The sequence below is a fragment of the Asterias rubens genome, chromosome 10, assembly GCF_902459465.1.
Source record: "Asterias rubens chromosome 10, eAstRub1.3, whole genome shotgun sequence".
Lineage (NCBI taxonomy): Eukaryota > Metazoa > Echinodermata > Asteroidea > Forcipulatida > Asteriidae > Asterias > Asterias rubens.
This window is the reverse complement of record NC_047071.1, coordinates 17,765,974-17,793,961: the sequence shown is the minus strand read 5'-3', so window position 1 is coordinate 17,793,961 and position 27,988 is coordinate 17,765,974. Positions and strand designations below refer to the sequence as shown.

The 27,988-nt window shown below is 39.1% G+C and overlaps 1 protein-coding gene across 2 annotated transcripts; it reads right to left on the bottom strand.

Annotated features, from left to right (window-relative positions):
• Positions 1–27: 27 nt before the first annotated feature.
• On the bottom strand, positions 28–27,957 carry LOC117295841. 2 transcript variants are annotated; one of them, XM_033778614.1, is made up of 24 exons: positions 27,796–27,957; positions 27,341–27,429; positions 26,077–26,120; positions 25,171–25,236; positions 24,880–25,051; positions 24,062–24,139; positions 23,436–23,670; positions 22,167–22,284; positions 21,816–21,939; positions 21,284–21,385; positions 19,839–19,952; positions 19,188–19,278; positions 18,129–18,151; positions 17,304–17,423; positions 15,552–16,348; positions 15,142–15,203; positions 14,339–14,462; positions 13,846–13,960; positions 13,073–13,168; positions 12,118–12,222; positions 2,065–2,188; positions 1,365–1,491; positions 745–877; positions 28–106 (listed from the first exon to the last, which is right to left on the bottom strand). In XM_033778614.1, exons 1-24 carry the CDS (start codon positions 27,872–27,874, stop codon positions 71–73), a joined length of 3,174 nt encoding a protein of 1,057 aa, XP_033634505.1. In that variant the 5' UTR covers positions 27,875–27,957; the 3' UTR covers positions 28–70. The 2 variants fall into 2 exon arrangements, with proteins under 2 accessions (XP_033634505.1, XP_033634506.1); XM_033778615.1 differs by having other exon boundaries at positions 28–103.
• Between the last annotated feature and the right edge of the window lie 31 nt (positions 27,958–27,988).

Sequence of the window (27,988 nt, the reverse complement as noted above, 5' to 3'; positions counted from 1 at the left end):
CCTTTTACAACTTCTTTGGTCCGTAACTTTTGTTTCTCCTCACCTGGAAATACTGTTTTCTTTGACGTCTCTAATATTTGCGATTCTTTCTCCCCCAATTTTGCTGCTGACAGAAGAGAGAACAGGAACATAAAATTCCAATGATTTTTCAATACATGTTAGAGATTACTCTCAATGGAAATATTTATCCGCTTAATTCTTAGTGATCAAACTTTCATAGACAACTAGATCCAATTTTCATAGAAAACGTAAAATCTTGCTGGTACTCTTCTGTACCATAAAACCCTAATGTTGGTTGTCTCCATATTTTGTTGATTTAAGGGTACCAGTCAGAAGCCATTGGTAATAGTTTAAGAAAAGATGACTAGTCAGACAGCATTTTTTCATTCATTATGACAAAACAAAATATCTTATTTTACCCAAATAAGAAATTTCTTTTGGTCATCTCGAGTGTAAAAGTGGCAGTCAAATACAGCATTTTGACCCTTGTTATCTGTGTTTTTATCAGAATTTTTTTTTTAAAGTTAAAAAATTTGTACTTTATTTTATTTTATTTTTTTATCATTCTAGAGATTAAAATGATACAAAAAAACGGCACCTTTGACAAAATATAGCTTTAATTATAAGTAATTACACTAATGTAAGTATGTAATTGCAAGCTTCTAAAATGTTCTTTTTACACAAAATGATTAAAAACATATGAATAAGTTTGCACTGCAAACAGATGACAAAGTCAAGTCTTACCTTTTTGTTTCCGCCTTTGTTTCTATAGTTACGGTTTTGAGGGTCGCCTTTCTTTGGGCAGTCATAGCTGAGATGGCCAAAGTTGTTACACACAAAGCAGCGTTCACCTCCTCCCCCACCCCCACCATGATGACTGCCAGAGTAAAAATTTTTTTTAAAGAGTTAAAACATCGGGCAGACTGGCTATTCATGAAGACACAATTCAACAAAAACCATGTGTAGAGTTAAACTATTTCTGAAATCAATGTTTCAGACACTGTTTGCCACTTAACACAAGCATCTCTTCGTGAAAGCTAAGCAAACAAGATCTGTAATTACAAAACTAAATGCATTCCTGAAACAACTTCAACTCTTTTGGAGTATGCAGCACCGTTAACCCAAACAGGAGGCAAAGGTCACTGATTATTCACATCCAACTATATCTCAGGCCTGGAACTACATGCAGCCCACAGCCTCAGTTGCCCCTGGGTTTGGCATTAGTGCCCCTTCAAAAGTGCCCCACTGCCTTTAAGATTTTCCAATGGAAGTGCCCTTTACGAAATGAAAATGGCCTTGCCCTTTCAAAGATGAAACTCCAGGCCTGATCTCTATTCTTTAGGTTTAGGGGTAAAAATACTCACTCATACTGGGGCTCGTAAGGATTGTTCGGCCGATGGTGGTCATCATTGTACGGATGATCATCATTCTGGTCTCTGTGTCCGCGGTGGTGGGAATTACCGGCTGGTGGGGGTTTCTCCTTTTTCACATCTGATAGAAGTTCAATTGTACAGTCAGTAGAATATGAACCTTTGCATGGTGAAGTACTTGAACTAATTTGCGGTAAAACAATGTGAATATCTCTTTTGAGTAGTGGCGAGTGTAAAAAGAACCTGTGATGGAAGTTTACATTTTAAGTCGGTAGGATTTGAAACTCTGCATGGTGGAAGTAAAGTTAAGAGAGGTTTATGGTAACACCATGTGAATATCTCTTTTGAGTAGTAGTGTTGGTTCTAAAAAGAGCCGGTGGTTGAGCAATTAGGACAATCAGAGCATACTGATCGAATTGTTGAGTTGTTAACCACCGGTTCTTTTGAGAACCAACACTACTCAAAAGAGGTACTCACCTCAGCCCAATTTTATAGCGCTCCTTAACGGCAAACAAATTTTCGTGCTTAACAAGCAGATAAAGCGTGCAAGCGATTGAGCCTAAATTTTCACAGGTTTGTTATTTTATATAGAAGTTGTGATACATGAAGTTTGGGCCTTTGGACAATACTGTTTACCGAAAGTGTCCAATGGCTTTAACTGGTAACCAATGTAGATTGTACAACAAAATCATACCTGCACCACTCTGTGGTGATGTCTCCTGGTTGACTTTCAGAATAGCTGATGAAATATCGTACACTAGATGATTCTCATCTATGTATGATAGTTTGACGAACACAATCTTAGACTCAGACGCCACCTGCAAAAAAAAACAACATGTAATTCATTCATTCATTCATTATTGGTTTATTCTTTAAAAAACGAAATCCCAATCCCCATCCAATCCCGGAGGTCGAATTAGAGGAAAATAAACAAAGATTAAAATTATAAAAAAATCACACTACTACAAATTTAAGAAAAATTTGGTTAAGGAGAGACAAATATAAGCTTCCTGGCACAGTTTAGTTCCAATCTTTAGTTACGCTGAGTTGACATAAAGAAGAATAAAAAAAGAAACAATAACCAGAGGTGTTCGCTCTACTGCACGAACACCTAAAAATAACTGCAAAGAGTTGTTTGGTTGGTGCAGAAACACCAAATAAAGTGATCACAAACTGCATTTTAAATACTCGGTCAGCGTGAATTTTAGTCCAGGATGAGGTGGAAGTAATGGACTCACTGGACACCTTTGGTAATTGTCAGTGATCAGTATTCTCACTTGGCGTATCCCAGCATATGCGTACAATAAAAAAACTGTGAAATTTTTTACTCAATTGGTCATCGAAGTTGTAAGAAAATAATGAAAGAAAAGAAACACCATTGTTGCACAAATTTGGGTAAAAAGGCTTCAGGCCTGAAGTCTTTTAATAATTGAGTGCGAAAAGTCATCGTTCTATAAAAACTACGTTAATACTTCAGATGGAGCTATTCTCACAATTTTTGTTATACTAACAATGATTTTATACTAAAGTGTGACTGTGCATACATGTATGTATTACAGACTAAGAGATTGCGTTGTATCAGAGAACTCTAATTCAGAGTTAGTCAGAGTTAATTAAGTAAGAAAAATAACTCCATACAATAAAGACGTCATTTTTTTCAGCATGAAGAATTTCACCATTGTAAACTCAAGAGCTACTAAGATCGATGAAGAGATCACATAAGGGCAGTATTGGAATATTATGAAATCGTCATGGTTATAGGTTTTTTTGTTGATGCGCCCTTTATTTATACTAAAGTCGGCAGAGATAGAAATTGCCATGGTTACAGGGGCATTCACTGAAGCGTCAGTTATTATTCATTCACCAACGTAAGCAATCAAATTAACCATAAGATACAAAGTCACTTTGCCCGCAGCCACTTTGAGGTGTGACACAGACAATGAAACATCGTAAAATTGTGACTTTGCAGACGTTTTACCGACTTTGTGAATTCAGAGTTGTCAATGTGAGATAAGTGAGATAATTAACTCCATACTATACAGAAAAGAAAACCACATCATTTTTTGTTACTCAGGGAGTCACCATGAAGAATGTCACCCTCATTCTCTTGTCTTTGCTCCCACTGGTTGTGATGGCCTTCCTCCAAAACAATGGTGAGTTAAACCACGTATTTTTCCCCGCGGTTAATCAAGAATTTCAGAAGAGTACTATTAAAACGAACATCAAAAGATCTCATGTAACTTGCGCACGCGACTGCTCTATGATATCGCAGTGTGTCTCCTTTAACTTTCATCAAGAAAGTCATCTCTGTCAACTGAACAATGCATCAAGAGAGCGGTATCCTCAAGATTTGATCAAGAGTCGCGGGAGTGTCTACTTTGATACAAATAAAGGCACAGCTGGGTTATCCGTTCAAGTATTCAAAAGTTGCAAGAAGTTTTTAGAGTCTGGATACGAGATGAGCGGCGAGTACACCATCTTTCCTAATGGTTTTCAGAAGGGTCTGAACGTCTATTGCGATATGGAGAATGACGGCGGGGGATGGATCGTCATCCAGAGGCGACAAGACGGTACTGTGGATTTCTACCGCGACTGGGAGACCTACAAGGCTGGTTTCGGAAACCTCTCCAATGAATTCTGGATTGGAAACGAGAACTTGCGCAAACTCAGCGAATTGACGGGATGGTGGACACTCAGAGTAAATCTACTGGATTGGGTAAATAACACGGCCTGGGTGGAGTATGGCGAGTTTGGTTTGTCTACCTTCTCGTACAGGCTTCATCTTAAAGCTTATAACGATACAAGCACACTGGACACGTCACTCAACTTTCACACGAACAAGTTATTTTCCACCTTTGATAGAGACAACGACCACAGAGATGGAAAAAGCTGTGCCAAAATTTTTCACGGCGGCTGGTGGTATGGGAACTGTTTGATAGCATGCTTTAACGGCAAATACTACGAGCAGCCCAGAGTGCCATACCGAGGGGGAATACACTGGAGCAGCTGGAAAGGCAACTATATCACCGCAAAGGAAAGCATCATGAAAATAAAGTAAGGTGTACCCACTTTATCGAACATGATGCGATGAAGCTTTGTTGAACGTGATGCGATGAAGTGAGTCGTTTGTCCGAAATATTATGATTATTTTTTTTTTCAATTACTAAAATTTATCTTCATTTGTATGCAACTTCCTCCCTGATAAATAACCTGAAAATGGGTCAACTTTAGCATAAACAGAAAATTTGCCGATGTACAATCTGACTTAAAGCCATTGGACCCTTACGGTAAACAGTGTTGTCCAAGGCCCACACTTTGTGTACCACAACTTCTATATCAAATAACAAACCTGTGAAAATTTAGGCTCAATCGGTCATCGGAGTCGGGAGAAAACAACGGAAAAACCCACCTTTCGTTTCCGCGCGTTTCGCCGTGTCACGACATGTGTTTAAAATAAATCCGTAATTCTCGTTAACGAGAATTTATATTGTTTTGCTGTTTTCTCAAAAAGTAAAGCATTTCATGGAATAATACTTCAAGAGAAGTCTTTCACCATTGCCTTCTGTAAACCCTGTGAGTTATTTGTAAATCTGTGAACTTTTTTTTTTTTTCTGAACCGAAAGGGTCCAATGGCTTTAAAATTCATTTTTTTCTCTGTTTCATTCTCTTACATCTCTTGGTGTTTCTACTTTGATCTAAAGATGGTATCAATTTCACATCACAAATTTGCTAAAACAAAAAAAATTGTTGTTGGGGCAGATTTTGCCAATCCCATAGGATTTTACAAGCATCTTGTTAAACCCAACAATTCATACTCATATATGTTATCTGAACAAAGCTTAGGGCAAACTTAATCAAAGAATTTTAGTAAATAATTTAATGTAAAGCCGTGGTAGATTTCATTAAATGTGTAGTGTGTAAAACTTCATTCGTAAGTTCAAATGCTGCAAAATTCTAGACAAATCCTGTTTTGTATGAATGGTTTTGTAAGGTTCATGTAACATGTGGTGTATTGAAAGCTCACCGAGCCCAACCACGCGATATTAGTTCAGGAGCATTCTATAGTTTTCTCTTGATGTTTTTTGGGGTGAAATTCCTAAAAACAGCCGTGTGAGTAACTATCCATCAAAAAAGAGGAAAAGAGAAAACTGGGCAAGAAAAAAAGAAAGAATAACACTTGTATTATACTTTTTTTCACAGAAAGTGAAAAAAAAAAAGAAGGAAAATCAAAACCAAATTAAGGAAAAAAAAGGAAAAAAAAGAGGGAAGTCTCACATGCCTGATTAAAAAAAGTATATACATTTTTTTGTGTAGGCGACGCCCGAAATGTGTAAGTATCAGCTCAATACGATAGCATGCATGGGGAGAGCCCTTACTAGTCCCACACACTCAGGTGTCCATTAAGTGTCGTGGCCAAGCGGTTAAAGGCACCGAATTCAAACTCTGGTGTTTCTGATCAGCAGAGTGTGGGTTCGAATCCCCAGCCATCACACCTGTGTCCTTAAGCAAGACACTTAACCATTGCTTCGTCCTTCGGATGGGACGTAAAGCCGTTGGTCCCATGTGTTGTGTAACGCATGTAAAAGAACCCAGTGCACTTATCAAAAAGAGAAGGGGTTCGCCCCGGTGTTCCTGGCTGTGGCTGCTTAATGCGCCGTAGCACCTTGTAAACCCTTATAAGGTGCTAAATAATTGGGTCTCAGAATTCATCACTGCAATAACCTATCTTTCTGAAAGTTTGTATATACTCAGCGCCTTGAGTACTTTGTTTGGTAGATACGTGCGCTATATAAGACTTCGATATTATTATTATTTAGCCTTAGTGCGCTACATGTTTAGCAGCACAGGCTGTATACTCCCCAGGGAGCTGAGACGGTTTAAGGAATGAAAAGGCCCAGTGATCAGAGGCAACTTCGACGACCAATTGAGCCCAAATGTTCACAGGTTTATTATTTTATGCATATGTTGAGATACATCGAGTGAGAAGAATGCACCCAAGGTGTCCAGTGCCTAGAAACAAATTATTTTGATTGCGTGACAATTTAAATAGTATTAATATTTATAACAAAAAGCTATGGGTATTTTTCATTTTATGAACTTTGAATACATTCTCTGTTATAGAGTCTTTGTTTAATTTTTTTTAAATAAAAATAAAAATAACTGGAACAGCGAAGCTGCCATGGCGAGCTGCCGATCGCCAGATAGAACATATGACTGACAGAAAAACCAATCATTTGATTAACTGATGGTCAAAGGGGTAGGGACATTGACAAGTAGGAAGTAATGACCATTTAAGGTTTTCATTGCTTTAGCTCATTCAACTGGAACCAGTGATCTTTGAGTTTTATCCTTTCATATTATATACATGTAAGCAGCAATATTATATTAAAGTTTTTAATCGATACATCATTGCAAAAAGGAGTTATGACCATTTTATGTTTTCATTGTTTCAGCTCATTCAACTGGAACCAGTGATTAACTCCTTTAGTTTTATCTTTTCATATTTTCTACATGTAAGCAGGAATATTTGATTTAAGTTTCAAGTCAGAACTTCTTTGCATAAAGGAGGTAGGGCCATTTTCAATGTTTTTCAATGTTTTAGCTCATTCAACTGAAACCAGTGATAAACTCTTTGATATTTATATGTTGTTCATATTATCTACATTTAAGAAGCTATATTTGATTTAAGTTTTAAATTGGTACATCCGTGCAATAAGTAGTTATGGTCTTTAAAGTTTATTATTGTTTTAGCTCATTCAACTGGAACAAGTGATACGTTCTTTGAGTCTAATCTTGTCATGTGAATTTACATTTACGAAGCAATATTTGATTTAAGTTTCAAGTTAGAACATCATTGCAACAAGGAATTGTGACCATTTAAGGTTTTCATTGTTTCAGCTCATTCAATTTGAACCAGTGATGCACTCTTTGTGTTTTACCTTTTCATGTGCATCTTTGTGTAAGAAGCAATATTTGATTTCAGTTTGAAGTCAGTACATCATGGAAATAAGGAGTTATGCCTATTCAAGTTTGTCATTGTTTTAGCTCACTCAACTGAAACCATTGATTAATTCTTTGACTTTTATCTATTCATATGAATCTACATGGAAGAAGCAATATTTGGAAGTTATGGCTGTTTATGTTTTTCATTGTTTCAGCTTATTCAACTGTAATTCCAAAAACTTTAACATTTTTTTAATCCAAAAACTTCAACATTATTTGAAAACATAGGTGAAAATTCCAAAAGAAATGACTGGCAATCATATCCAACAGTCTCACTTGGGCTTGTTCATACCAAAACAACTCAACTCAAAGACTTAAACTTAAACCAAAAACTTTAACATTTCCAAAAACTTTAACGCGGAAGGCCGCACGGCCGGACAGACGCCGGACGGAAATGGTATCACATAGGCTCACTCTGCTCTGCAGCTCGCCAAAAATAATAATATCAAAGTCTTATATAGCACCAATTCACTATTCACCGATACGTTCGGGGAAACTCCCACCTTCATCGAAGACCCACAATGACCCACATGACTGTGGGTCATGCCCCGCCTTCAGAAAACGGGGTCATTTACGCATTATATACTACTTACGTATCTACCAAACAATGTACTCAAGGTGCTGAGCATGAGTATACTGTGTATACAAACTTACAGAAAGATGTCTTATTGCAGTGATGAATTATGTAGCACCTTATTAGGGTTTACAAGGTGCTACGGCGCATAAAGCAGCCACAGCCAGGAACACCGGAGCGAACCCCTCCTCTTTTCGATAAGTGCACTGGGTTCTTTTACATGTGTAACATAACACATGGGACAACGGTTTTACGTCCCATCTGAAGGACGAAGCAATGGTTAAGTGTCTTGCTTTTAAAGGACACAAGTGTCATGGCTGGGGATTCGAACCCACACTCTGCTGATCAGAAACACCAGAGTTTGAATTTGATGCTCTTAACCGCTCGACCACGACACTTTTTGGAAAGTTTGTTTAATGATTGCACTATTGACTATTGACAAGTGCTTAGAAACCGAGTCCTATAATACAAACAATTTATTTAACACCATGTAGACAATTTACAATAATGTGCATGTATTATTTAAGTGTTGACATGCAATGTGCAATTAAGCTGAACTGAGCTGGCTTACCAAATAGGCAAGATCCATTAAAACATAAATAATAAATTATCTATAAATACTACAGGTCCGGTTTGGATCTGAAGCCAAGGCCATCTACCCTACTCATTTTAAATATTACATTTATGTATAATTTATCATTTTAATGCATTGTACACAAGCCACATAACTTTAAATGCACACTGTGTAAAATGTTAAAAATTTACGATCACTCTATAAAGATCCAGGAGGCTTAATTTTTAGAAGGGCAAGGTTTGAAAGATAAGTTTTGTCATAAAAAAAACCGAGAGAAAAGACCTTTAAACTATTCTTGTTTTAATGGCTTATGTTTCAATGGTCAATGAGAAACCCAAAACGAAGGGGATCAGCAGAGGAGCTTAGAAAAAATTGCATGGCGGGAAGATGGTGATTGTGAACATTTCTATTATATTGAAACTTTTTCATGGCCTTATTATTGTTTAGTTTTTAAACATGCCAAAAACCAATCGATGACCAACAAAAAAAACCTACTTTGATGTACCATGTAGCTGCTTGTAAATTGCCAAGTAAGAAAAAAAAAAGAAACAAAAAAAAGAGAGAAAGACAAAAAGAAGTAATTTGTTTGTTGTTTGAATTCGAACAAGAAACTGATCTTAAATCATCTGAACTGGTGTGGTAACAATCAATCAAGAGTGATTTAACAAGACAAAGTATGACTTTGTTTTTCGGAACCGTTCCATTGTTTAATCCTATTGGAATACTTTTGGGTTACCATTGTTACAAGTTGTACATAGATTGTATGTAGAGGGCGAGTGCTGTTGACTATTTCTTAACTGCAATGTAACTTATTAATGTTAATAGCTGTAAAAAAAATGGAAACGAGTAATGGGGAGAGGTTGATAGTATAAAACATTGTGAGAAACGGCTCCCTCTGAAGTGACGTAGTTTTCGAGAAAGAAGTAATTTTTCACAAATTTGATTTTGAGACCTCAGATTTAGATTTTGAGGTCTTGAAATCAAGCATCTGAAAGCACACAACTTTGTGTGACATGGTTTCTTTTTCTTCCATTATTATGTCGCAACTTCGACAACCAACTGAGCTCGAATTTTCACAGGTTTGTTATTATATGCATATGTTGAGATACACCTAGTGAGAAGACTGGTCTTTGACAATGACCAATAGTGTCCAGTGTTTTTAATGCACGGCTAGTAAATGATATCTGGTTCTGCCATTTTGTGGTGGAAATTGAAAATAAAGTGTATCTTGATGAAGAATGAATTGAAGTCTTAAACCTTGAAGGGTAAAACCTAAAACATTAATAAATCCTTAAATCTCAAACAGTGTAAAACTATTAGGTGTTAAACTTTTTAAAAACTTTCAAGTTGTTAATCCCCCATAACTATAAATAAAAGTGTATGGGGTCCTCTACCGTTAAAACCTGGGACTTAAACAAAAGGAGGGCGTCCTAAAATGTGTATTGAAACCAAGGACGACAACAAAAGATCTGAGTTGATTTGACAGCCGTTTGCTTTGTTTCAATAGACCCTTCCCATGAAATATGTAAATTACACATAGCACCTGCGAACTAACATTTTGGTTGGCAAAATGAGGGAACATCGCGCTGTTTTGTACACGGCTAATGGGTGCGTGACGCAGATGCGATTGCGCGTCTGCTTAGTGCACAACTCTATGACGTTTGCCAACCAACATGGTCTGTACGCATTCGTGAATGCATCGTGTTAGCTAGCGAGCCGTGCACGCCGTGTTAGCACGGCCAGTTGGGCTGAAAACACGGGCAAAAATTTGATGCACGGCTTGGGTGAAGCCGTGCTGTCTAATAATTTCAGTGAAAATTACTGAACTTCTTTTATTATTTTGTTGTTGAACAGTTTAAAAACAGCAGTGAGTAAAATTAGATTTGGTTTTACCAGATGTCCTTCTTCTTTTTGAATAAAAATTTCAACGACGCAACCATAAAACAATCACTCGAAGTTGCCTCGAAAACGCTGACCAAATTGCGACCACACAAAACACAACGCACAAACCACACACAACACAACGCACAAACCACACACAACACAACGCACGTGCAAATCAAAGCTTTTCATCGTCATTAGCTTCAATGAAATAATTTAGCTCGTACCAATTAGTAAACACAACGGAAACTGTATTTATTCGTCATTAATGATGATATTGTCAAAAACTAACGCCTTCGCATTTAATTAGTATGAGCAGTGAGCCAGATAAAAGCCTTGAAAAGCTATTGTGTCCATTTTATCCTTACAAAAAAATATCCGAGAGCCGATTATTGTTCCCAATGGGAGCTTGTACTTTTATTCAAACATTACCGAAAGGGTAAAAAATTGTGCATAAATATTAAGCTATCTGTTAAAAATTGAACTAAGATTCCTGTTGTTTACTGCAAGAATCTTGAAAAATTGGTTTTCAGAAACTCGGGCGGTGCAGGGACTAGAGGGTTAAACTAATTGATTTGTTTATAATAAATACAAAAACTATTATCAGCTTCTTGACCTTAGGCCCAGTTCTAAAATCGAATGGACAAGAATGGATAGAAAATCAACATTAGTAAATGATAACTCTTAATTTCTTCAATACCTCTTCATTTTTTTTTAGTCTTTAAGCAAAAAATTGTATCAAGAGTTACACATGTGTTATATTTTGTTGACAGCAAACTTGTACAGCATTATTTGATCGCTTTTGAATCATTTCAGGCATAATGGGTCCAAGCTCAGCTCCATGGTCCAAGTAACTGCTTTGAACTGGCCTAATATTGACCCAGAAACATTTTATAGAGTGTAATAATGTATAGTGGACGTCGATCACCTTTACAATATCTGTGCTTTAAAGCCTCTCATTTTCGAGTTGAAGACAAAACAAAAATTAAATCAAAATAGTTTACTTGTAACAGAAATAGGTACCAGAAATGCATCAGAAACCACCAGAGAGCACCTACAGTAGCCAGAGCTTCCAGGGCCCTTAAGAGGGGGGGGGGGGGGGGGGGGGTGAGACAGACTTGGCGCTGCACGCTCGTGTTGTGTGCTACGCACACGTTTCTATTTTTTTTGGTAGTGATTTTAGGTTGCACTCCCACTTTTTCAGTTTGCACTCCCACTTTCCAAATTCCTGGCTAAGACACTGCGTGAATGTGATTAGCATATTTCACGGGAAGGGTCCATTCATGCTTCGGCCAAACATCCAAACAATTGTGTCCAGAATGCCTCCCAGTTTTGCGAACAACCCCAGGAAGAATCTATTAAAGCCTGGACGACTAGTGATTGCTTTGTCCAATCGAGACTACCATTTTTCAAACAAGCCCGACTACTACAAAAATAGTCTTGACTACCTGCTTGGTGAACAAATTGTGTCGCCCACGACTTTTCACGACAATATAAATTACTTACGAAACACAATTTGACATCAGTGACACAATCCTTCAATCCTTTCAGCATAAATTTTACTATAATTATTGCACCTGCTGTAAACAATATGCCGCAATGCTACAGTTGCGACTAGAGTCAAAGTCAGGACTACTTGGGGTAGTTAGAGCATAAATTTCACTAGCGGCCCAGGTCTACTGTCTACCATTACTGAGTATTTATCATGAGCTTACCACTTTAGCACTGAGTGTTCTGCTCTGAGTGTACTTCATGAAAGCTTCCTTAGCTTGTTCAGAGAAGTGAGGATGATTCTGGGTAGCAATGCTCAGTTCCATAGCCTGGAGGCAGGGAAGAAGAAGAAAACACAGTAATTTTTGTGATGCGATTGTGAAAATTTTTTTGTGATGCTAAATGAGATGTTTGTTGAAAAATATCAGCGTGGAGACACAATACAAAACAGGCCAACAGGGGTGACATTTTCAAAAGGATTGTTGTCGTAATTTAAATGTCAAAATATATTTTATTTTACATTGGTAACTTTCTTTCTGATAAATAACATCAACAAGGGGTTAAAATTAGCATTGAAAGAAAAACCATCAATGTAAGCCCTTCTCCCCAACTTTTGAACCAAAGGCGGTACCAACATGGGGTTTAAAGGATTTGGGTACTTTTTCAAAATGTCCATAGATTTACATTAAACTTACAGGGTTTGAAGATAATGATAGTGGAAAGCTTCCCTTCAAATATTACTTACTGAGGTGCTGTAGTTTTTTGAGAAATGAGTAATACAATGTCGTGAAAATACGTTTGTAAATGATTAAAATAATTTTCATGACATTATTTTACTCATTTCCCTCAGCACGTAGTATTTTCAGGTTTAGTGTACATCTGTGGACATTGTGTTTTTTCTAAGAAAAACAAAATAAAGAAAAAGAAATCCATGAACATTGGAAGCTTTGTACATGAATTAACAAATATATTAATTAACCACAAAAAAATGCCTGATAAACCAGTCTGCAAAGTAGACCGCCGACAGATGTGCACAGTATACATCGCCAAGAGCAGGTGATAGGCACAAACATTCCATGTTGTAGAGTGCAATGGTTTGTATAAAAAAAAGTTGAAGATCCACTTGGAAAGGGAAGAGCCAACTATTTTTTTTGGAGGTTTCATAAGCTTCTGACTCACCTGGAATGGGAAGAGCTGACTATTCACCGAGAGAGCTTTGATTCTATTCTCTTCCACTACATCAGCTTGTCCGAAGTCAACATAGCGAACATTAACCTGGAGAAGACAACAAAATGTAGTTTAAAATAAAATAAAATAGTTAAAAAAATCTGGGTTTTTTTTTTAATCTGTTTTTTTTTTAAGGATTTTAAATTGACACTTCAGAGATTGACTAGTTGACAAGTGGAATGGCAGTGATTTCTTAATTCAAACATTTTTTTCAGGACTTGTTGTTGACATTGTCTTTGTTCATTTTTTAAAAAATTGTATATTTTTAAAGAGCTTACCTTACAGCTTCTTCACAAATCATAAAAAAAATAAAATAATTGTTAACACACTAAGCTAAGCTAGTTTGTTTATTGGAATAACTTAGCAGAATGGAAAAGGAAAGTTTGTATTCATACATTTTGGAGGGGTCCGTCGGCTTCTGTCAACTACACAACATCTGAAAAATTAAAACCGCTGACTTGCTAAGCTCAGGCCTGGAATTACATGCAGGTCACGCAGGCATTGGCCTCCGTTGCCCCTGGTCTCGACCTTGATGCCCATTCAAAAGTTTCTTATTTACTTTGAGATTTTCAAATGGAAGTGCCCTTTGCAAAATGAAAATGGCCTAGCACTCTCAAAGATGTAATTCCAGGCCTGTAAAAAAATCCAAACTGTTGACTTGCTTCGCTAGTTTGTTGATTGGATCAATTGTGCGATAGTGAGAAAAAAACAAAGCCAAAACGTACCTTGTTATCAGTTATTCCTTCTACTCTAGCCCTGCACCATTGCCCTGAGGGCGCCTGCACACTAACCACCTTCACTTCCTTCAAGTCTCTCAGGGTTAAACTTTCAGCAGGAAGGCTGGCAAAAAATAAAGAAACAAACAAACAAACAAACAAAATAAAACACAGCTTTCTCCAGAAGACGATCAGAGCATACTGATCGTAACGTCGAGTTGAAACCTACGGTTCTTTTCAAAACCATCCCAACTCAATTAGAGATTATCATAAGATGGTGTTTCCGCTAACCTTACTATATCGAAACTACAAATACAAAAAAAATAAAAAAGGGAATCTGCCATGCTCACAAAGCTTTCTGCAATGTTTTTAATGATTTTTTTATGATCCTAGAAAAAAACCACACAACAATAATTGGCTGAAAAACTACTAACCGCCGCAGAACCATCCGTCGTGGAAAACAAAACGTAAGCTCCCTAATGACTGCCCTCTACAAACTGACCTGATGTCGTGCATGAGTCTTCGTAGCTGAGACTCCTGGGCTGGACCTCTCAATCTGGAGGCCCAGAAGCGGCCGTTGTCTGACAGCGGAGTCGCAATGCAGATATTGAAGCTGGAATCAACAACTGCAATCCAATAAAAACATTAACGGTTTGAACTATTTCATTTCATTTTCATTTCCTTCATTTCATTTTGGTTGTGAAGGCAAGGACTCTAAGAAACCACTGTACTTCGCCAATAACCAAATGGAGAGAAGACAAGGAAGAAAGGTTCAGTTTAGATGTGGGAGTAAACCCCCCCCCCCGCCCCGATAATTATTCCAGGGAAAACCAACGCAGTCAGGCAGGGACTGAAAACCCAATCCACATAGTGCACCCGCTGCGAATGGTTGTTTTCCTAGTGAGCTGAAACTTTCACATGTAAATTTTAATGTATCATTCTCTTTAATTTTGCCTGTCAATCAGCATTAGGTTGACAACAACCGCTCTATGACCCTGTCTTTAAAGACACTGGACACTATTGGTAATTGTCAAAGACCAGTCTTCTCACTTAAAATAACAAACCTGTGAATATTTGAACTCAATTGGTCATCAAGGTGGCGAGGTAATAATGAAAGAAAAAACACCCTTGTCATAAGTTGTGTGCTTTCAGATGCTTTCAGCTCCCTATTACTCGTTACCAAGTAAGGTTTTTATGCTAATAACTATTTTGAGTAGTTACCAATAGTGTCCATTGCCTTTAACAAGTTACCTAAAACTCCGGGGACAAAGAGTGAAATAAATAAATGTTGTTGGACAGACTCACCAATCTTAAACCCATCTCCTGTAGAGCTTCCATGATCCTTGCTGGGAGGTTGTGAGCTTTGACTGAAAGAAATGCAAAAAAGAAAACATAAATAATCAGTCCAAAATATATGGTGTGTCCCAGTCGAGACCAATATTTTTGGAAATGCTGGCGTAAGTTTTGTTTTGGCTTTAGAACTGTACATCAGTGTTCCAAAGCTTTGGCAATAACAAATTATAGGTACAGCTAGTAAGGTTTGTGCACACAACATGTACATACAATATCTATGATCGCTACTATAAAACTTTATGTATCTGAAAATATATCTGCTGAAATTTGCGCATATCGGCATGCAAATCACACATATCGGCCGGATACCCCAACTTGTGCACGGGGAAAACCCGAGTCAACGTGCAGGAAAGATAACTTACTTCGATTCTGTTGAAGATTCGACAGGGTTGAGGCCAAGCGCAGTGGGTGGGTGATATCCCCCGTCAAGCATCCCAGTAGACATATGGAAGCCTCCCCCGCCGTACTGATTGTACGGTCTGCTGCCCTCGTGGTACTGTGGCCCGTCCCCGTTGACTGCCCGCTCCCTGCCACCACTCAAAGACTGGTACATATTTTCAGGATTGTGCGCCATGGCCTGGTCTGCCCGTCGAGTGTTGATCTCGATCAGATTTGGGTTGTCCTCCTCATCATCCTCCCCGGGTTCCAGGGAGTACTGATCGGCAGCTGCGTCTGCAGGTGCTTTCTCTCGTTGTTTAACCCCTGAACTTTGACACATGGGGTCATCATTCAAGGAGCTGTCATCCTGTTGGGATTCATTCGGTGTACCGTCTTGACAGGCTGGTGGTTCTTCTTCACTTGGTGGATGAATCTGCTCTGCTGCTGGTTTGCCCTGATCTGGAAGCTCATCTCCTCTCTTCAATATCTTGATGGAATCATGCGTCGGCCCGGACTGATTATCATCCACCTGCTTCTCCTCTTCCTTGCTCTCTACCTTCGACGTTGTATCCTTCACCTCTTCAGTCTTCTCTTGTTTAGGATCACTTGTCCCTGCATCTGTGACTCCTTCTTGGTTCTCAGATGTCTCTGGTTGCGCTGCTTCTACTGGTCTCGTTGTGGCGGATTGTGTGTCGTCCAGCTTCTCTTCTTTGTTTATCGTTTCATTGTCTTCATTCTTTTTAGCATCGCTCGACTCAACAGCTTTGGTCAGCACCTTTGTCTGATGAAGAAAAGAAAAATATTTCATTGTTAACCTACTGATAATTTTTACTTCTTAGACACACTTTCAAACCAGTAGTTGCAACTCTCCAAACGGAATGCATTGCTACGTGCCAAAAGTCCTGAATGGTGGCATGGTTGGCGCTCGCCTCTCACCAAGGTGACCCCGGTTCGATTCCCGGCCAGGGCCATATGTGAGTTGAATTGTGCGAGGGGTTTCCGGTTTATCTGGTTTTCCTTCCTCAGGAAAAATCAAACACTTTCGATCTTGGCTGTGCTCCGTGATCATAATGGGTTGATGTGGCTGGCAGCTAAATGCGCCCTTGCATGCTTGCTTCTCGAACACTTTGTAGCTGCGTCCTTCGCTATTCAGCTCTTAGCTGCGAGTAAGGATGTTTAGCTCCCCAAACTATTATTATTATTAATGCGGAGTCTTTAACCTAATGTTCAATCAGGATAAAAAGCCAACGTTGGATACCCTTCATTCATTTTCGGAGCAGTCTATGACTCTTCTAATCTATGACCCTGTTGAGCTTGTGATTAAAATTTTGGCATGTGCTAAAATAAATACTCGGATCATGATGTCATGGCCGAGTGGTTTAGAGCATCAAATTCAAGTTCTTGTGGCTGAGTCATCAGGGTCTGGGTTCGAATCCCGGTCATGACACTTGTATCCCTGAGCAATACACTTGACTAGAATTACTTCTCTCCACCCAGGGGTAAATGGGAACCTGTGGGGGCAGAGATGGTTCTTGTGATTGATTGGGCTTGGTGGACCACAATTTTGGCAGCACAGGCTGAGGAGCTGAGATGGTTTAAGGAATCAAATAAAATGGCCCAGTGACACGCCATGAGCGTCACTGAGGTACGGACCCGAACGCCATTATAAGAAGCCACTTTTTATTTTATTTTTAAAAGTTTGACAGCCGTGTCAGATGGGAGAGAGTTGATCTTACCTTTTTCTCCTCCCCTTCATCCGCATCCTTGGGTTTCTTAGTGGTGTCCTTCTTGGAGGCTTTGCTACTTGCTGGTGTGAAGTCTTTCATATAGCGGATATCTCTGCATTGTATAGAATCCTAGAAGCAACATTAAGAAGTTCAAATTCATTTCTGACGCTCGATGTGTATTGAGGCATCCTGAATTTCTTTGCCTCAATGCTGCAGGCCTGGTCGTGGTTTCCATATCGGTTTCTGATTTCTTTCCCATTGTTGTTGTTGTAGTTTTTAAAGGATTTGGGTACTTTTTCAAAATGTCCATAGATTAAAATTAAACTTACAGGGTGTGAAGATAATGATAGTGGAAAGCTTCCCTTCAAATCTTACTTACTGAGGTGCTGTAGTTTTTGAGAAATAAGTAAAAAAATGTCATGAAAATACGTTTGTAAATGATTAAAATAATTTTCTCTATTGAGACGAACATTATTTTCATGACATTGTTTTACTCATTTACAAAAACTACAGCACCTCAGCACGTAGTATTTTCAGGGAAGCTTTCTACCATCATTATCTTCAAACTGTGTAAGTTTAGTGTAAATCTGTGGTCATTGTGTTTTTTGTCCTACAAAAGTTACATAGACCCTTTAAATGGTGTTACTAGTATTGTATGATTAGCATTCACTGGATATGTACATGTATTGTTTTGTTGACATTGTCTCTGCTGCGTCTTGAAGATCTATTTAGATTGGTTAGAAGCCTAATTTTGAGCAACGCTTCACTTGGAGGTGTGGTTACATGAAAAGACGCACATTTTTATTTCAAGCATCAAAGAGAAAAGGCACTTACTTTTTTACCCGAAGCCTCTTCAACTGTAAAACAAAATAAAAACTTGCATTATAGTTGGAAACAACAACATTTTTGTTTATATTCCCATAAATTACTAGGCCGTATCCGAATTGGTGGTAACTGCTATGCCTGTTGCTAAAAGTGTTGCTAAGGACATTATATTTTTCAATGCACAGAATTGGTTCTTGTTCAGGAGCCAAATCTCAAAATGAGGTCATAGCCTACCTCTGACGATTGAATCGCAGTCCTCATTATGTCTTTGATAATTGATTTAAATAATGGCATTAACATTGATAAGCCAGCATTACCCAAGTCACATGTTTTCTTCTGTTTTCACTAGGGCTAAAATGGTATTTTGTTGGATTAATCTCTTAGTGCTAAGATCGCCAGCTTGAGGTTATTTGCTCACCAGGGAGTTGAGAACATTTGATGAATGGTCTAAGTGTGCGCGATCAACAAAGATAACAAAATTGATAACGACGCAAAGAGAACGCATTCTATTGGTGGAATTACTCCGCGCAGAATACTATTCAACAATAGAGAGAGGGTTCTCTTTGCGTCGTGATCGTTATCGTTGCAGTGGGACCAGGCTTTTAGTCTCGCTGCTAGGATGTCTGCACTGTACAAGAACCCAGTATTATTGTTATTAACCTTTTAAAGACACTGGACACTATTGGTAACTGTCGAAGACCAGTCTTCTCACTTGGTGTATCTCAACATGCATAAAATAGCAAACCTGTGAAAATTTGAGCACAATTGGTCGTCGAAGTTGAGAGATAACTATGAAAGAAAAAAACGCTTAGTCACACAAAGTCGTGTGCTTTCAGATGCTTGATTTCGGGACCACAAAATCTAATTCTGAGGTCTCGAAATCAAATTCGTTGAAAATCACTTCTTTCTCGAAAACTACGTCACTTCAGAGGGAGCCGTTTCTCACAATGTTTTATACTATCAACCTCTCCCCATTACTCGTCACCAACAAAGGTTTTATGCTTATAACTATTTTGAGTATCTACCAATAGTGTCCACAGCCTTTAAACCCAGATAATAGAGACTTACTTTTCTCCTTGACTCTCTCTTTGATATTAACGTCTTTGTATTTGTCCTCTAAGTCTACAATGTACACAGGGTATTTACTCTCTGGCGATACCTGGTCATGGTGAAAAAAAAATAATGTCAGAACACTGTGGCTTGAAATACCCATTGGACTAACTGGCTAGTAATTTCTCTCTTTGATATTAACGTCTTTGTCACTTGCAATTTGGCTCTTGGGCCACGATTTGTGGTTTTAATAAAATAAAATAGTAATAATAATAATTTTAGCACTTGACCAGTCACCCCCGAACTGAACAAGTATTTCAAAACCCACTGTGTTTTTTTCCAAACTGGTGTGTAGTGACCGAGCTGTCTAGTTCATCGGAACCCAAGCTCTGGTGTGGTCAGCAGCAGAATATGGGGTTTCAATCCTGATCATTTTAATTATTTTTTATTCAACATTAAAACACATAGAAACAACATAAATTCACAGAGAATTGGTACCGGTACTTAAGTCAAAATATTATAAAAAAGCCAGAGGCATATGCCTAACATTTAAAAAGTTTACTGAAATGCTGTGGAACGAAGGCCTTTAATACCAATACCTCTGGCTTCAAACATAAATTTATTAGAACAATTTTCATTGATGGGCAACAAGCAGGCGTGGCTACTCACCAGTCTAAGCACCTTGCAATCCAGTAAGGCATTAGCGACATGGTCAGAGAATTCCCATCGAGCCTGGTGGGGTACATCCTCCTCCCTGGGTTCAAACAGGGAGCACTCCATAGCCTGATAGTTATAGGGGGGAGAGCAATCAAAATGAGAACTTGGAGCAGAGGTTGTAACAAAAAGGTAATATCTCATCAAAGGCAATCTTAAAGGTCCTTTCTTTCACATCACAAACATCTGAATTACATAACGAATTAATATACACATAATGAATGTTTATGAGTGCAATGGTGCGACTATGTTCATGAGTTGAAAGATGGAATGTTCTATTCAACGAGGCGGAGCCGAGTTGAATGGAACATTCCAGCTTTCAACGAATGAACATATTCGCACCATTGCACGAATGAAAAACATTCATTATTTGTTTTATATAACATCCAAGTAGAACTTTGTCATTTTGATTGAAAGAAACAACTTTCAAAACAAACAATTTCAACTGTAGAAGCCGAATGCTAGTAATTTTACTATGCCTTCTTGCAGTAACACCTGCTGCGTTACCAAAGACACGCGCACGCAGTGATGTTTTTACTCAGCTTTTTCGTTCCATCCGAAAAGTACCATTGCACGCTGGCAGCGTGCCAGCGTGCAATGGTACTTTTCGGATGGACCGAAAAAGCACGGCGAGTGACTCAGCGTGCAATGGTACTTTTATTTGCTATCACATGACGGACAATCCTCCAATCAAATGGCAAGGATCTGCTTGGGTGTTATATAACATAAGATAACCATTTGTTCAGGGGGTCGATTTTACAAAGACAGTCCTAACTCAGGTCTAGTCCTAGCAGATATTAAAAACTTAAGGCTAGTCCTAAGTTAGGATGAGTGACTCGTCCTACATGTAACTCGAGATTAGACTAGTCTTAACTCTTTGTAAAATCCACCCCAGGTGCATTAAGCCCGGTTCATACTTCCTGAGAACGGAAGTGCGATGCAAATTTTGACATCGCAAATTCTAAACAAACAATTCTGAAGAGCACAGAATAAGAATTAAACCGGGCTTAAAGGCAGTGGACACTATTGGTAGTTACTCAAAATAATTATTAGCATAAAACCTTACTTGGTAACGAGTAATGGGGAGAGGTTGATAATATAAAACATTGTGACAAACGGCTCTCGAGAAAGAAATATTTTCCACGAATTTGATTTGAGACCTCAGATTTAGAATTTGAGGTCTCGAAATCAAGCATCTGAAAGCACACAACTTCGTGTGACAAGGTGTTATTTTCTTGTATTATTATCTCGCAACTTCGACGACCAATTGAGCTCAAATTTTCACAGGTTTGTTGAGATACACCAAGTGAGAAAACTGGTCTTTGACAATTACCAATAGTGTCCAGGGTCTTTAAGGCTGATGACTGCATGGTTCATATTACGATCTGCATTTTATTTACCTGGAATGGAAGAGTTTGGAATTCTTCTTTCAGCGGTTGTATAGCTGACAATGGAACCTCATTATCATGTGCGTAGTCCAGCCATCGAATTCGAGCAACGCCCTGTTAAACAGAGGATTATATTAATACATGCACGATATTAGGCCCTTGGAAAACAAGTTGGAAATGTTAGCAAGTACAACAAGGTTTTCTGATGGTACAGGCTTTTTTAAAGACTTTGTCAGGCTACGTATAGAATATAGCTCTGGTGTTCCTGTTCGGCAGAGTGTGGGTTCCAGTCCCGATCATGACGTGTGTGTCCCTGAGCAAGACACTCAACTATAATTGCTTCTCTCCACTCAGGGGTAAATAACTACCTGTGAGGGCAGAGATGGTTCTTGTGATTGATTTAGCATAGTTGCGCTTAATAGTTAAATGGCCCAGTGACAATAATGTTTGAAGCTCTTTGAGACACCCTTCGGTTGTGAAAAGTGCAATATAAAAACTGGTTATTATTTATATTATTATTATGATTACCAATTGACTTGAGTACCTTTTGTCTATTGATCTGATGGACTCTGCCCCGGTACCAGCGATGATCCTCTTGAAACTGACTACAGCACAACATCCCTTCCTCAATCTCAACATGGGCAATGGGGTTCTGCAGAATGTCTTGTCTGTTCCGCACAAAATAATAACAAAGTTTATTAATAAACTGAAGAAAAAAAATCACAAAAAAACAAAACAAACTGTTACTTAGAACAGTGACTGCTGCAACACAGAGCTGTGTGTGGTGGTGGTGGACATTGTAGTTTTTTTTTTTTTAGGGGGGGGGGGGGCACCAGGGATGTGGCAAGGCACTTGAAGAACTTCATAATGAAGCAGGTGTTTTTTTATAACTGACCTTATTCTGAAGCTGAGGTTCTCGTAGAGGTTGGCCACATCCTCACTCAGGTTCTTACTGACCCAGAAATGACCTTTGGTGTCCATGCGACTCTCAACATACACCTGAAGAGAATCACCTTGAAATAAAAAAAATTGATGATGAGAAAACTTGATCAAAACCAAACCACATGTGAGAGGTTGTTTGTTAAACTGGTTAAAGGGAAATTTCTTTTTGGTTTTCAATTATCATCATTATTTCTAATAAAATTGGCATGAAAGTTGTGCCATTTCAGGGGCCAGCGGACTACGATCCAATGCTCTGGTCTTGGCAGAAGCAGAGTGTGGCGTGGATTTCAAAAAGAGTTAAGACTAGTCTTATCTCAAGTTAGGATGATTACTTAGGACTAGCCTTAGTATACACATATTGACTGGCAATAAGGTAACTAGTGTACGTCTATTCCCTCGAGGGACTTTGAGTGACCAGAAGAGCAACCTATTTCCCCAGGCCGAAGGAAATAGGCCCCCCTTCTGGTCACTCACAGGGCTGAGGGGGAATAGACGTACACTATAGTTACTGAATTATGCCAGTCAATATCTGTTTTATACCACAGCTCGGTCTTAAATGTGAAATAAGAACAGAAATCTGGAAAAGAAAAGAAGTTTTGTAGCTGCTGTTCACGATTCAAGTCAAGAGAGGGCGCTGTAACCGGGCACTTTTTTCAAAGACTAGTGCCCTCTAGACTATATTAGTTCATCCCACGTAACCACAAGCAAGAGGTGTGTTGTCATTTTTAATATCTCCCAGGCTAAGTTAGGACTAGTCCCAACTCTTTGTGAAATCAACCCCTGGTGATGGTACTTGAGCAAGGCAATCAACTATAATGCTCAGGCTGTAAAATCCTTCCTAAAAAATTGGGAACGAAGTGCATTCTGCTCTACTAGCCAGGCTCCTAGTGGATGGTACCCATGCCTACATCCTTACGGACTGTGAAGGGGGTAACCCTGTTTCAACCCCAGGAGTAGGTGGCTCCTAGTGGATGATGCACATGCCTACATCCTTACGGACTGTGAAGGGGGTAACCCTGTTTCAACCCCAGGAGTAGGTGGCTCCTAGTGGATGGTACCCATGCCTACATCCTTACGGACTGTGAAGGGGGTAACCCTGTTTCAACCCCAGGAGTAGGTGGTTGATTTCATTTGATTGCCTAAATCGGTAAAGTGTAACCCTCACCTTGAAGAGGCCGTCCAGCCTTGTGATGTCAAAATAAAAAGAAAACAAATATTTTACCTTCTTGTGGTGACTGCATCTCCGATATCTTTTCCTTCTGAGCTCCTTGGGAGGATTGCTTCACACCAACCTCCTTCTCCCCCTTGGAAACATCCTCATCAGCCGCGACTTCATCCTCAACAGACTGAAGACATAGATCCTTGATGCTCTGAAGGAGACTGGTAATATCTAGATGGGCGGGACGGCCGAGAGTCGGGAATGGCTTGCTGACTCTACCAACTTCAAAGTCTTGCAGCTGGGGGTTCGATGGTATAATAAATTAACAAAACTGGAATCGGTGGTGATTGATTTCCATTTATTAACCTTTTAATGCTCACCGTGGTACAGTGGTTGGACTGCAGGGTTGTGGGTTCGAATCCCATCCAGCTAACTACTGTTTTCACAATGACTACAAGTACCATTGTCTATTAACTGAATCACAATATCTTGATTTGTGCAATGCATTGTTGAACCAATGTTTGCATGAGAGAGATTGCTGTTTACCAGCTTGGTGTTTATAACCGTTCTAGACTTGACCTGTACTGAGGGAATATGCTGCTAAGCCTGCCGACCTAGTAAGGTTTTACAGTAACACCATGGACATAATCCTCTTATGAACTGTGGGGATTGTGAAATCAAATACCAACCTTTTTCGCAATCTGCTCATGTTGCTCGGCGAACTCCACCAAGTTTCCCTGCAGGAGTTTCTCCGCTTCTTTGAATAACTGCATTTAAGGGGGCAAACATGTTAAGGTAAGTAAACAAAGACGTACATGAGTATCTGGTACCCTTTAGAAAATCACTACCACTATATCATAGTGTGATTTTAAGAATTATATGGTCACTTATGAAGGGTACATCAGTGTGTCTCCTGCTCGTTCCAAAGTGAGGTGGACCTTACCGCTAAGCCGGTATTTTTCAGCGGGTATTTTAGTTTTGGGTACCTGATTGTCATTTTGTGTCAGGTTTCAGGAAACTAAAACCAAAACGAGACTGGTTACATTTGATTAAAAAAAAACCCCCCAAAAAAACAAGCATATTTTTTTTTGCGTGCAACTTGCAAGCTTGAGAGAAAACTGCCAACATGGTTTATGGGAAATTTACAACTGGCAACTAGTCAGAATTTCAGGAGTATAACGATTTTTTATTCGGGCTGAAATTCACGGCGGCCACGCACGGTGCGTCCATGTCAGTCGATGTCCGTGTTACTGGCCGACGTACACCTGGAATAAAATCACCTCCTCATGCTCGCTGCTAAGGAGGCCTTTTTTTTCCGATGGCCGCCGTGCCCTTCTTAAAAACTTGTGTATGGTTTTCAGTTTACCAGTTACGATATGACAGAATTTGCTTCTATCCGACCCCGAAGCGTGTGGCAATCGCAACCAAACAGGAACACGCGGCCAGTCAGCAATCATCAACCGTGCATACAAAAAGAAACCTACCACCAAATAACAAACAGACTTACACTTTTGAATTCTGACGTGACCTGGCCGACACTCTTCTCACATTCCACTAACAGCGTAGTCTTTTCCTTGCCGGTGCGTTTCACTGGTGTGATCAACTCAAGCTCTTTCTGTTTCAGGGCTTGCCACACCGCTTGGAAGGCTTGAGTTATGACCTGCTGGTTGTACTGGGACCTATGGAGTTTCAAAACATTGACTATGAGACTTGCATTTTGGACAGGGTACCTGTTTGCATAGGTTTTTCGAGCAAAAAAATCCATAACATTTTATAGTTCCATTCCAGATTGTCTTACCTCTGTTCAATATCTTGCTTAGCATAACTGACCTCCTTCAGTTTCAACTGCAGACTTTTCTCCTGGCTACAGATGATAGACACAAGACAAGAAAGAAACTCTTTTAACTCGGGTATACAAACTCACAAACGGTGATACATATTTAGCGCTTTTTTTAATCAAACAATCTGTTTGCTAAGCTCAGGGTGATCAATCTCATGATCTGGCACCAATTTCCTAACTGCACACAGAATTACTTAGCAATAAAAAATAATGCTTAGCTGAAACAGGTTACCGGCCAACAACCCTTGTAATTTATATTGTTTTAGACTGGTTCCCTCCTAACTTTTGCCAAGCAGAAAAACAGTTTGCTAAGCATCATTCTCTGCTTCAGTACACAGGGTTCTTCCCAAGGATTTTTCAAAACCGTGGGGCATTCTAAACCCACTCAAGTTAGGCTAAAGGATGCTGAATTGAAATTACGTCTTCGGAATGTTTTCTACTTGGTGTTTATCTTGGTTTTCATTTCACTAAAGTGTACTCTAGAGAATTACAAATTGTTTTATCTTGATGTTTTTTGTGAAATTAGTTATTAAAACGGAAGACTTTTTTTGAGTGTGTGCGTATCGACATATAATTTGTGCATAGTGGAAACTTTAGTTTTCTCTTCTTTCAGTTGAACTCTGGTCCAAGGTAAACATTGAATGTTATTAAATTGGTAATCTAGTTACTTCAAACCACTTGATGGTGTCCTCATGGAGGTATCTGAGTCCCTGCTCACATTTTGGTGGTCTGAAATCAGGGCAATCATGAATGATATGGCTGAAGGTTTGTGGGCTGGTACCTTTGATGGAAGCTTTAAATTTCAAAACATGTTAAAAACAAGAAAATAAATTCCCTTTTAAAGAATATTTGAAAAACTGTTACCTCTTGAAAGTCTTCAGCTGCTCCTGGAAGTCTGCTTTCTTTAGCTGTCAATCGAGAAATCAATGAGGAGTTAAGTTTGAAAAAAATTACTAAGCTACAAAGTAACCAGCCCCAAAAAATATATATACAATGTCCCAGACAGGTACCCCGCTAATTTCAACTTAAAAAATACAATCTAGCAAAACAACCAGTTTGTTGAAGATGTTTTCATGTAGCTCGGCAAAAAGGCCCCACAGGTGTTGTGAAAAACTTTTTGCTTTACAGGGGCTCCAAATGTTGGACTCCTAGTATAAGGCTCACAGGGAGCCGTTCAGTTTCTAGAGGTACATGTACAAGGTAGTTGCGATAACGTAACGTGTACAGTTTTTGTCAAGCATAGATCGGAACGTTGGTTGTGTGTGACTGCGCAACAGCAATGGTCTTAGAACCAAGACTACGGCTGCACAGTTGCAGGGATACACAATGCACCACTCGCAGCGCCGAGTCCGACGACCCCGGTGACGTACGTGCACACAGCCGAAGCTCCGCCCCACTCAGATTCAAATTCACAACCTGGGACATTTTTTACTCTTTCGCTCGGGGATCTGGTTAGTTTTTGTAATTTTTCTTAAAATTATTTCCTCAATGGTGTTTTGAGTGATATGAAAGGATTTATTAGATATTGAGGATCAAGTTCGTGTTCCTAGAATTTGTGGTAAAACTGGAGCAAATTTGCTGACTAGCTGTCGAAATTGTACGTGTTTAAAGGCAGTGGACTTGGTAATTACTCAAAATAATTATTAGCATAAAACCTTTCTTGGTGACAAGTAATGGGGAGAGGTTGGTGGTATAAAACATTGCGAGAAACAGCTCCCTCTGAAGTGCCATAGTTTTGGAGAAAGAAGTAATTTTCCACGAATTTGATTTCGAGACCTCAAGTTTAGAACTTGAGGTATCGAAATCAACCATCTATAACGCACACAATTTCGTGTGACAAAGGTGTTTTCTTCTTTCATTATTATCTCGCAACTTTGATGACCGACTGAGCTCAAATTTTCACAGGTTTGTTATTTTATGCATATGTTGAGATACACCAACTGTGAAGGCTAGTCTTTGACAATTACCAATAGTGTCCACTGCTTTTAACCATTTCGCCCTGCACAGGTTGCATATGTTCGTAACCCTCCGGCTCTGCCGTCGGCAGGAGGGTCACGTTATCGCAACTAATGTACAAGGATACCAAGATATAAAGCTAGACTTAAAATAACAGACAGTCTTGTAATACCTTTATTGCCACAGAGATGACTTGATGATCTTCGAGGAATCCGATATGGATTAAAGTATTACAGGGATCACATAACGGCAGCAACTCACCTGTAACGTGCAACAAAACCAATAATTCAGAAATATTATACCAAACGTCTATGTACCTTTCCTTTAAAGTTAGCTAGTGCCGGCAATATCCTTGCGTAGGTTACACCCTTTACTCCTAGAACTGTATGAGGTTTGTTCTGCTATCACCAGAGCTGTTGTTTATTTGAGCAAGTTTTCTAAAGAAATCATCTGCATAAAATTTCATCAGTCGGGTGATAGAATGAAGTACCAACTCGACCTTCATCACTATACACAAAACACGTGGAGTTTGTTGACAAGGTGCCAGCAGACACATTGACATTGTTCTTGCTTCTTTTCTTTCGTCTGTCTGGGTGGCATTTTAAGAAAGTAAAAAGAAACACTTACCACGCCGTTTACTTCCTACACAGTCGGCACACTCGAACACTACCTCTCCTTCTTTACATCGTCCACAAATTGCCGACATTTTACCCCCCAAAATTGGCCAAATTAAGGTTTCTTCTGTAGCAAAAGCCTGATGTCTACGCACCGACGACGTCGTATGTCACACACAGCCTCTTGCAAGCTGCTTTCCTCCTGC

Coding starts and splice junctions, on each gene's coding strand:
- LOC117295841 (XM_033778614.1), bottom strand. CDS start 27,874: ATGTCGGCAATTTGTGGACGATGTAAAGAAGGAGAGGTAGTGTTCGAG. Junction 17,424..18,128: donor AAGAGGCTTCGGGTAAAAAA/GTAAGTGCCTTT, acceptor TGTTGCTTCTAG/GATTCTATACAATGCAGAGA. Junction 13,169..13,845: donor AAGGAATAACTGATAACAAG/GTACGTTTTGGC, acceptor TGTCTTCTCCAG/GTTAATGTTCGCTATGTTGA.